This window comes from Varanus komodoensis, unplaced genomic scaffold, assembly GCF_004798865.1.
Source record: "Varanus komodoensis strain SLA01 unplaced genomic scaffold, ASM479886v1 scaffold7_1, whole genome shotgun sequence".
NCBI lineage: Eukaryota > Metazoa > Chordata > Lepidosauria > Squamata > Varanidae > Varanus > Varanus komodoensis.
This window is the reverse complement of record NW_025336479.1, coordinates 5,724,170-5,736,167: the sequence shown is the minus strand read 5'-3', so window position 1 is coordinate 5,736,167 and position 11,998 is coordinate 5,724,170. Positions and strand designations below refer to the sequence as shown.

The window sequence follows — 11,998 nt, the reverse complement described above, 5'->3', positions numbered from 1 at the left end:
ACACACAAAATGTGAAGTTCTTTATCACTTTGATTTGTAATTATTGTTTATTCTGTTCTCTGTGCCTAGGAAATAAAGATTGTAGAAACCTTTGCATACATAAAAATGCCAGCTGTTCCTCGCCTTGTTTCCAAAATGGTAAATAAGAGTAAGACTGCAATCCTGTACATACACACCTGGGAGGAAGTCCCACTGAATTCCTTTTGAGTAGAGATATAGAATGTTTGTCTCTTTTGGAAGTTCTAGTTAGCATTCATGTATGGCTATTCCTTTTGTGCCTCAGATAACCTTAATATATCACATGGTTTTCAGATCTTCAGAATGAAAAGAGCTCCACTGGATCATATTAGAGGAGTATCTAATCCAATATTCTGTACTCTAAAGAAGCTAGCCAAATCTCCAGTGGAAAACCCCCAAGCAGAATGGCAATCGTGCCCTCTACCATTTGGCCCTCACAATTGGAAATTGTGAATTGGAAATTTATGAATTAGTATACAGTGTTTATATCGAATCTTTCTGGCCAAAACACTCCTAAAGTGGCTTACACAGTATTCTTAACTTTAAAAATAAACAAAACAACCCAGCTACAACTTAAAATTGCAGTTTAAAGTGTAAGTTTCTATTCATGTATTTGTTTCATCAATTTATTGGGTATTTTTAAAATACCCAATAACCAAAGCTCTATAACATATCTATAAAATATCAGAGAACAAGACTTTTGGGAGATAAAAGAGATTTCTTTTAATTATGCATAGTACAAGATAATATCTTGCTTGCCACTTTACATATTTCTGCCTGGAGTTGTCAACAACAGAACAATTTTATCATTGGACTCTGGGTGAGACGTCTGTCAGGGGAAAGTGATGGGGCTGGCACCCACATGGCAGGGCCCAAGCAGCTAGGATTAGAGTCCAGCAGTAAACTGTTACAGTCCTCAGAAAAGTCTCTGTCGTCTAAAGTTTACAACTACAACAACAAATTCAAGATACTTATAAGACACACTCATCAAGAGATGCATCTAGATATTACACCAGGTCAATATGAATCATTCTTACATAATCCGGACTCCAACAGTGTACAAAACAAGAGTTCAAATGTGTAAGCAGGTGCATCCAACTCACACATGTATGCACCATATTATTCATTTATTTAAAACTTTTCTATACCATCCTCTTGCCAAGAGTCTCAGGATGGTCTAGAGTCTCAGGACAGTAACTATTTAGAAATCACTCCAGAAAACATTAATCTATTTTACACACATTATCTGGTCAAGGAATCGAGCATCATGAAGCCTCTCATGCCTGCACACATGCTGTGCTTCACCCCTCCTGTACAGATACAGCATCTCATATACTTGCTTATATACAGACAAGAATCATTCTCTCTCTTTCATACACATACACGTGCATGTCCCACTATCCTGGCTCCTGGTCACTGCACTGGACTCTATTATCATGGATATACAAGGAAAATTAGGAAGCGTGTGTTGAAATTACTCCTGCTGAATCAGATTCATACACTGTTTGACCCATGCTGTAACCTTTCACATAGAAGGCCACCACACATCTAATCTCAGCCTTTATGACTATCATGGTTAAGTAGCACAATCTTAAGGGGGTGGTGACAGGGGCAAGAGATCTCATAGCAGAACTCCTCCCAAGCCCTCCAGGTCATGCTGGCCAGGACAAGTGGTACATGTGGGGCAAACAGCCAGCCTAGTGGTGAGAAAATCTGCCCAGAATTTGGCTTCCTTGCATTTGCTGGACTCTTTCCTGTGCTTGGCCCTGGCCAAGGAGGGAAGCCAAGCCTGGAACGAATCCACTCACGAACACTAGCACCATTGCTATCAACTGCCCAGAGAACTTTGGCTATGGAGCAGTATAGAAATGAAATAAGCAACCATACCAATACACCAGCTGCAGCATAGCTTTCCCCAGTGGGACTGGGGAGGCATCCAGGCAGGCAGGGCTGGCACTGAGGACAAACCCACATCTCAACAAGAGCCCAATGACAAGAGCTGCTGGAGTTGTTCCTGCCCTTCACCATTGCAACCTGCTCACTCACCTCTTGTTGTGGTTCTGGCAATGCTGATGGTGGTGCAAAGGAGATTCCACTATCTACCTGCTCACAGCAGCTGGTGATAGTGGTGTGAAAAAGCAGACATGTCCCATTAGAGTTTTCTTGTCCAAGGGCCCACAAAATCCTAGAACCAAACACTGCCTCTATCTGTGGAGTTTCCTCTGTGCCCACATAGCAACCAATTCCCCTTAGCTGCCTTCCCCAGGAATTTAAGATTGTCCTGTATGTGCTTAAAAGAAAACTAACTTGCCCATCTGTATCATTCAGATCACTCTGTTAGGGTCAAGCCAAACAGTACATTAATTACCTACTGGGCGAGCTGACATTTCTTACTTCAAAGTAACCATGTAGGACTCCAGTCTGAATTGGGTGCAATCAGGAGAGGGTTAAGTTAAACCTTCTCTCCAGTCATCTGTCTTCCAATATTCATCTGCCCTCTGCCTCCACAGGGCAGGAGATCAAAGAGAAAAAGGGAGGAAAGGGTTCACTGGAAAGATTTGAAAAACAAATGGCTGGAAGAAAGAAATTTAAAACTTCCATTATCTGGCAGGCAGTGGTCCTGATTTGCCTGATTTTGTTCAGGAGCCAGCATGTCTACTTCAGAATAAGCAAACAGGCTGGGTGCATGTTCCAGCTTTGAGGTATGGTGTCGCCTGACCCTCATCAGAAGAAACAGAAAAATGGTTCAGACAACATGGAAGTCAGCATGGCATTAGTTAACTAACAGTATTTTGAAGAGACAAGAAAGGAATGTTTCTAGGGTTCTGAAAGCTTAATATTATAATCACGACATATTTGACCCCACAGCAACACAACAAAATGCCTATTTAAATTTGCAATCAGTGCATGTTTAAATGGGCCTCAGTGGGAATTACTTCTGATTGGGCCTACACAGGATTGCTCTACCCACCCTATCCACATGCCTTTCTTCAGCCCCAGATGGAAAAGGGTTTCCCTTCCTAAAATCTCAGGCCACTTTGTTTACCATCACACACTCCTCTCTACTATTGGTTTACCATCACACACACTCCTCCCTACCATCAAAGCCCGCACCTCAGTGTGTATGTGTGTGCATGCGTGTGCGTACAAGTGTGAAGAGAAAACAAAAGGGCTGAGAAGAAATGAAAAAGAGCAAAGCTCGGGAGGGGAGAGAAATGGAAGATGACTGAGGCTCTACTGCAGGATGGAGAGAAACGGGTAGGTAAAGAGTTGGGAGGAAAGAAAGGCAAGAGGAAAGGCTGTAGGAGGGAAGCCACAACCAGGGTGAAATAGCCCAGTTGGGAGTTGAGACGGAGGGGCAAATAGCCTTGCAATGGGCTCAAGGGGAGAGAAAGAGCAAGGCTGGAAGCTGGGATGGGGAGAAACAGGGTGAGATAATGGAGTGTGGCGGTGGGAGAAAAAGCCTGGAGGCTTGGAATGGAAGCTGTGGGATAAAGGGGCAGTGGGGAGAAAGAGCAAGGCAAAGGCTGGGAAATGAGTGAAAAGGTGGCCTAGGGTGTGGAAGGGACAGCTGACACTATGGGGTGAGAGATGGTGGTGGTGGGCTGACTCAGGAGTGGGGTGCAGCAGTGGCCCAGTCTGTCTCAGACCACCTTGACTATAGTGTGCTGGGATCTTATTTCTGGGGAATGCAGCAGCGGTCTTGGGCATGGGCCAAGTTTGGTGTTGCTTTGAGGTCAGTTTGGGCGTTGTTGCGCCCCATCATTGTTATTTTATTGTTTTTGATATTGTTGTTTTACTTTGATATTGTTGGTATTTCATATTGTTTGTTTTATTGTTTAATTTTTGATATTATTTTTAATATATTGTTGTATTATCATTTTGACAATGTGGGATTGTATACTTTGATATTATTGACATTTGATATTTGACTGTTTTGCTATTTTGCTATTATTCTTTATATATTGTTATATATTTACATTTTTCTTTCTGATTCCTTGTGTTATGTATTTTAGATTTTTTGTATTCTGTGTATTTGTATACTGCACAGAGAGCCCTAATGGACTATGGGGCAGAGAGTGCAAAGGTGAAAAGCCTGTGAGCAGAAGGAAATCCAGTGTTCCTGGAAACTACTCTTCTTTTCTTTCTCCCTTCCAGACAAGCTGAATAGCAGCAGATTCAGGGGCAGGGAATGGCTGTCGAATCTTTGTCAGGGTTTTAGGGCATAGCACATTGAGGCCAGTGTGCTTCTGTGGGAACTCCTTGACTAAATTTTGCATGTTCTTCTCAGATACTCCCTTAGGAAACTTGTTTCTTCAGAAAAGAACAAAGTTCCTCATTGAATGCAATGCTTCTCACAGAATTTATTTAATATAGGATTTTGAGTTGAAAGGACTTTTTAAAATACATATTCTTCTTTAAGTTCTTAATTTTATTTATTTTTAATGCCACTACAGGCTTTAGAACCACCACAAACAGTGGTGACTTCCTTTATAGATAATGTGCCTACGTCCTGGTTAACACAAGAAACTTGTGGCTTGTTGAACTACGGGGACATGATCATTCATCTGTATGGAGCAACTGTGCCAGCCCACACATGTCTGCTGGCATTCCTGGAATCTCATCCCTCTCAGACCCTTTCTCCCACGGGAGCCAGCTGTTAGCCACTATGGCAGGATCCTGGTGTGGGTAGGGCAGACAGAAACAGGTTCCCTCTCCAACCCCGTAAGGCTCCTTGCAAATGCACTAGGCAAGTTTCAGTTTTATATGGAATATTGCACTGACATTGCTTCAAGGCAGAAAACAAGCCCAGGCAAAGCACACATGCACAGACCAATTTGTGTCAATAAAAATTAGAGTGGGAACTCAACAGAAAGCAGAGATCTGGCTTTCTCCCAGACCTTTCTGGACATGGATGGGACAGGATGACCTGAAAAAAATACTCAAGTGATAATGTTCTGGCCGATTTGGTAGGCACATGATAGGCATGTCATGAGCAGAGCTGGCTGGAGACAGAGGCAGACTAGATAGCCTGGGAGACCCCTTCTGACTCGCTCTGACTCTGTTTCTATTTGCAACATTCCCATAAATACCCTTGGCACCAGTGACCACAAAGCACTTGTAAATAACATGAAAATTCATTTCTAGTTTTCCTTGATTGTGACTTTTCAAAAACTGAAACTGGGTGACTTGTGAAGTGGGCAGAAACAATCAAACAAAAAGCAGTAACACCCTTCCGCCTCAAGTTCTTAGCAAAAAATCTACTCATGCAGTCAGAGCTCTCTAAGTTTGCCTCTGAACAAAGGCAGAATAAAACCAATACAAAGTTTAGATGCCCAAAATGATTGAAGTTAACTTCTTTCCTTTCCTTAACCAAGGATCCACATATTTAAGAGGTTGTATGGCAGGCAAAAACATTTGTAGAATGTCCTAATCTGGTTTCAGTGACAGGAAATGCCTTTTTAACTGAACAAAACAAAATGGTGACCATTCTTGGTGTACATACTTGTATTCTATTATGATAGTGTGGTGGTGGAAATATTTCAGGAACCTGTAGCAGTAGTCATCACATTATGAAGCATAAGAACAGAAATAAAGAAACAATAGAACAATAATTTATGCATCTTTTATATATTTAAAAGTGTTTGACTGCCACCTTATGATCTTTTCAGTAGCTTGTGATGATAAAAAACATGCAGCAATGAATAGGAATTTTAAAACCAAAAAGGATTAAGAAGCAAGGAACCTTTAAATTGTTTAACAAAGTTAATAATTTATTTCCAGTTCTGTATGAACCTATTGAAAACTATAAAATATTGGGGATATATGTATGAAGAATCCATTAAGGGGTGTTGTCCAATAGATTTTCTCAACTTGGCCTCATGTATTCTATTCCATCAGCCCTGTGCAGGTGTTAACCTCAGGAGTCAAGCCAGCCCATTTTTAAAATAGTCAGTAATTTGCATAATTTTCTTTAAGCTGAGGACATTTGCACAAAAATTGGACAAATTGCAGAGCAGAGCCCCACAGTCTACATGGGGTGTGTGCATATGCAGTGACAGGTGGATGCTTCCATATTTCTCATGTTAAATGCTGCATCAAGAATAACAACGATGACTCAGATCTAATGAATCAGCTCAGCTTTACAAAATTTGCTCCCATGTGTGCAATTTGTTTAAATTGTGCTAGGCATACACAGTTCTCGGCTCCAAATTTATGCAACTATTTTGAGCAGTTTGGCAGAAGCTACTCCCTGGCAGTCACTCTGCTTTTGTCCCTTAGGCCAGAAATGTGTCAAAAGTCTGTCAAGCTCAAATGGAATGAATTTTGTGGACTCACAAATTGCTGAGATACAGTACTACCTAATTTCTGAAAGTGGACAAATAATGATTGTTATATATGTTATTACAACTGTGAAGTTAATAGTGCTAGCCTTTCTTCTATTATGTCCTCTGGTAACAGCATGTTAAACACCTATTTTTAATGTGTGGACAGATCCCAGAAAGGCAGTAGAAATGTTTAAGCTCTGCGTCAAAAATTTATGAACGTGTGAGGAAGAATTCAGCTTATTCAAAACAATCCACATCTTAGAAAATGCAGCCTTTTAAGTCAAGGGTAAAAAGTAATAATCAATTAAGTTGCAAAACAACAACAGATGTAAGGGAACTTGTTTTTCATACTAATGCAACAGCAGCTCATAATAATGAAATCTTATAGAAGTGAAATGTTGAAGCAGGGAAACTGGACACACTCCTGTACTTGCAGAAATGTCTAGTACAATGTATATTTATGGAAGGGTTAAGCCTTCTTTTTCCAAAAAGGATCTTCAAGGATAGATTCTGAATCAAATGAGGTAGGAGGGTTTAGAATCTACAACTGAAATGCCAAGGCCAGTAGTCCCAGAGATAAGTCAGGGAATCGCTGAGCATCAGACAGTTTCAAATATTGTGGGAGAGCTTACTGAACATGCTGATATGGAGAGGGGCAGACCTAGCATCATTGATCCAAAACTACTGTGTCCAATTTAAAGAGCAGTCCAATGGAGAAGCATCTTACTGGTACTTAAGCAGGAGGAACTGCCTTGAGGGCATGGTTTGTTCTTTTCAGCTTGGAAAGAAGAAGTATTGGTTTGGAATCAACTTTTTCCTTGATGGTCAGGATTCAAACTTCACTTGTTTCTCTTGTTGTTCACTTCTGCAATGCTCTTCTTTTTTATGACAACTTTAATAAAGCCATTCAATTAGAAAGTTTTTGTCTGGTTTGCTTGGAAGGAAGGCGAAAAGAATGGTTGCAACAATTCAGTTAGTAATGCAGAAAAATCATTTAGTACTGCAAGCCATTGCAGTAGTGCAGAAACGAAGCCATTGTTTCAGAATAAACAAATGGACAGGGTGATCTGGTAGATATTTTTCATTGCCACAAGATGCAGCAATGCCCACTAATTTGGACAGCTTTCAAAGGGGATTGGACACATTCATGGAGAAGAAGACTATCAATAGCTACTAAACTTGATGGCTATACACTACCTCCAGATCAGAGGCAGTATGGCTGCGTACAAGCTGGGGAAACCAGGGTGGGAGGGTGTTCTTGCACCCACACCCAGCTTGTGGGATTCTGTGAGCAGTTGGTTCACTGTGGCTGAATGGACTAGAGCAGGGGTCTCAAACGCAACTTCCCTGAGGGCCGCTGGAAGTAGAGAGGGTCTGGGTGAGGCTGGGCCGCATCAAGCGGTGGGGGTGGGCCGCTCATCCCGCGTGGCTCCCAGAGGCCGGCCCGGGCGCCGCCAGTGCCTTGAAGGCCGCAGGGCCCCTCCCCCGTGCCCCGCCTGGCCCGGCCATTGGCCCGCGGGCCGCGAGTTTGAGACCCTTGGACTAGAGGGACCCTTGGCATGATCCAGCATGGCTTCTTAGATTCTTATGTTCTGCCTTGTGTTAGTTCCCTGCGCATGAGTTGACAAACAACAAAAATTTGAATTGGCAGTCAGATTTTTTTCCTTAACCCTCCTGCTCAATAACGGGAAATGAACTTGGAAAATGGAATTCCCTTAGTAGATCTCACACTTGCAAATTCATTAGAAGGGCATTTGTTTATTTCTTTATTTGATACATTTTTATCCTGCCCAATAACTCAAAGGCTCTCTCAGGTATGAATTGGTACTGACACAGCTACTGTTCTTAGTGGAACTCCTGCTCTGTACTTTAAATGCCTAGAAGAGGCACAAGGCATTTTGGAGGTTCTGGGGCCAATTTTATTCCCATAGAACCTATTTGTAGACTGTACACATACTGCACTAGTAAAATTGCTCTCCTCTGAAACTCAAAGCCCCGAGGAAGCATGGATTTCATCATTGTGTGCAGCAACGTGGGACATGCTAATGTCCCAGAACAGTCTGGGGGGGGGTGGCCCATCTTGTCCACCTTGATCCAGGTTCTCCTACAGAGATTACCTTGGACCTCCTTCATCTCTGACAATTGCCCATTCAAAATCTCCCAAAATGGATACAAGTCCCCTCAGCTTAGTTTATTGTTGAATTGTTTCATCACTGGTATGCCTTTCGTTTGAAATGGTTAATCCTAACTGTATGTAGGACAAGGACAAGACTAGCCAAGCTGCCACGACCACACTTCTTCCCACACCCAAACTCCAAACAGCATGTAGAGACACCTGTGAGACCATATGCCTGGAGCTGCTCCTCAGCACTTTATTTTATCTCCTCACTCCTGTCCCTCTTACCTTCCCTGAGGCATCTTGAGTTCCTGGCATGCCATTGGTTTGCAGCAACCTCTGTCTAGCACTGTTGTAAATCAGGTTGTCCACATTTGCAATATACGAATGAAATATACGAGACTTCAATCAATATCTAAACCCACTTTTGCATCCACAACCACACAAATTTATTGTTAGAAGGAAATTTATTCTGCATTCTTTTGTCGACTCCTATACTGCAATTACCTTGGAATATGAACAAGTCTTCTTGTGTGCAGGGCTACCTAAGCAGGAGTGCAATTTTGGTTTGGATCTGCAAGGTCTGGAAGGGTTCTTCTCACAAGACATGGCAGAAGATTATCTTGTCCTGTTCTAAAGGAATCAAAGTGAGGAAGCTTTAAGACATGTTCTAACCTTGAGGAAATGAGCTGACAGCTGACAGTAACAGAGAGGTAGCAACACTTGCCTGTCAAAGAATGTAGCTGCTAATTCCACTGATGTTGCACATTGACATTGACATTACAGATCAGAAGTACCAAACTCTTAAAAAAATTGAGAGAGAATATCTCCCAGGCTTTATTTCTTGCTGTATGAACCAAGCTGAGCAATGTGCTCGAAATGTTAACATGTTCCTCAATTGCCTATCAGTGTAAGAGCATAGTCTAAAATAATAATCTATTTTCCAAGTCATGAGCATAACTAAAATTTAGTGTCATTTGCTTTCTTGAACCTTTTTGAAATAGGTAAATATTGTTAATTTAATATGAACTAAGGAAATACATCCCTCTTGTATCTATTCACAATCCACTGTTTTCTTGCATGCTGCTAGCAATGTACAATTGGTCCTTTTTTGAGACTTAAATACAAACTCTCCAGAACTTTCTACATTATGCATTGAAGTTGACAGGGGGTGATATAATGTGTATGACAGAAGAGAAGTCATTTCTGGCCAGCTGACTCCTTGTAACCTTCAACTAATCATGAGTCTCCCTAATTAACAGAAAGAGCGTGGGAGATCAGGCCTTCAACACATTTGCAACTAAAGAATAAATTATGAATTCACCAAAAATAGAGGCCTAGAATGCTGCGTTGGCAGATGGCTGTGTATAAAGTCTCCAAGGCCTAAGGCTCCTTGATTCTTCACTAGCTCAGTATCTCAAGGTAAGTTACAGTTCCCTGTCAAGTTCTTAAGGACTCTGGACTCTTGCCATTGCTCCAGGCTATCCATGTCCACTGTTGTTTCTCATTACTTATTCTGTGATGTGCTTATATGCTACAAACTATGAAGGTGCAGGAGCAGTGGTGACATACAGGCATGCATAGAGGCTCTTCCACAATGCCAGTTTATAGGATTATTGCCTCTCAATGCTTCAAAGAGGCACAATAAAAGACGAAATATGCATAAAGCTCCGTCAAGGGCAGATATATTGTATTCATCATAAGTTTCTTGATTCATTTCGAAAAGGCTACTGACAAAAGACAGAAGGGGATAATTGTACGATCTCTTGGAAAAGGTGTGTATTTGGACTTATTCGATAATACACACACATTCTATGAAGATTTAGAATTTGTTCGCAGATTGAGGCAAAAGCAGAAATGATAAAAGAAGGATTTTCTATATAATTCAATTTCCTGATTATGCACAATCCTTATTGTAAGCACTATTGTAAAGCCTACTATATTCCAAGACCATGTTCTTTTTCCACTAACCTTCTTTCTTCTTCCTATTCACATTTGAAAGATACAGATCATATTTGCCTTCCTGGTGACTAAAGGTAAGATCAATGCTATCTTAAATTCCATTTTAAATTTAGCCTGAATATCTCCTGTTGCTTCTACAGTGTGAATTCCGCATGATGTTTCATATATCTGACTCCTCACTTCAAAGCCCCAATCTAAGGAAGGACACAATTCTAAGGAAGGGCACAGTTCTGTAGCTCTGCATAGACCATATTCCTTTCCCACAGAAAGTCCTATTTTAGCCCCTGGCATCTTCATTTAAAAAGGAATCTCAGCAAGGCAGAACTGTAGGTAGTACTGAGCTGGATGAACTAACCGTCTGTCTCAATATAAGGTAACTTGCTAGAGAGATATATTGGAATAGCAGGTTTGTTTTACCTCTGTTGTGTAAGTGTGGCCTCATCTTGTCCATCTGGAAAGGTGCTTGGTATGGGAACAATTGCCATCCATGGGAAATTGGTTCCCTTTGTTTGTTCTGAATAAACATCTATTGACAGGAAGCAAGTGATATAAAGTGGAACATGGAATGCACCATGCCATATTTGCCTTCTAGTCAGACGACTGTAAACTCTCAATCAAACCAGTTGTTAAAGTCCTGTAGGGAATAAAGAACATTCCAAAGGTTTGTATATTCTGAAAGGCAGAAGTTTGTTTTACCTGGGCAAAAGAAAGTTCAGTATGTGCACACAGGTCTCTGCGGCAAGGTGGGGAAAGCAGGTATTTAAAATTAGATACCGTACATATAGTCTGAAGTGGTACAATCCAGGATGGTCTTATAATCACATGATTTTGTTAAATGTATATCTTGGTTTTAAGAATATTATTCAAGAGTTTGAAATAGCAGGATGCAGACTTCCCAAAATAACTTCTTAGCAACTAATCTGAACAGAATTAATAAACGATTCCTGATAACATTTAACCGAAATGTGTTGCCTATCAGCTATACTGACACGTATGTTGCAATTTTATTTAATTTTTTAAAATTTCAAAATAATGTTAGCACTTGTTCAGATCCCTATACTCTCCTTCCATGACTTGAAAGAGATACATTTTTGAACAATCAGGTGTATTAACCTAGTACACGACCAACAGGGAGAATGAAAGTGCTGGAATATGAACAGGACTCAGAAATAGTGTCCAGATAAATATTGCTGCTGTAATTATGATACATTCTTCATTAATCCCTTCAGCCAACCTATAGGAATAATGACTTCGGATGCTGAAATGGCTGTATTTGGAGAAGCAGCTCCTTATCTCCGGAAACCGGAAAAGGAGAGAATTGAAATCCAGAACCGTCCATTTGATGCTAAAACAGCATGTTTTGTGGTGGATGAGAAAGAAATGTATGTCAAAGGCACAATCACAAGTAGAGAACCTAACAAGGTCACTGTCAAAACGTTAGATGATCGTGTAAGTAGGAATGTAATCTCACAGTCTCATGGAATGATGTGCATTTGCCTGCTTGGTGAACCTCTGGTCACTCTGTTTTCCCAGCCCTGGTCTGAAGGCCAGGAACTGTGTAGCCCATTATAAA

The 11,998-nt window shown here is 41.1% G+C and overlaps 1 protein-coding gene across 1 annotated transcript in view; it reads left to right on the top strand.

The window, feature by feature from the left end:
• The first annotated feature begins 9,832 nt into the window (after nucleotides 1-9,832).
• The window catches only part of LOC123035431 (myosin-4-like), a 38,057-nt gene continuing 35,891 nt past the window's right edge, over nucleotides 9,833-11,998 (top strand). The window contains 2 exon segments of the mRNA XM_044453590.1: nucleotides 9,833-9,885; nucleotides 11,655-11,874. Of these exon segments, the coding sequence (XP_044309525.1) occupies nucleotides 11,671-11,874 (204 nt within the window). The 5' untranslated portion in view covers nucleotides 9,833-9,885; nucleotides 11,655-11,670.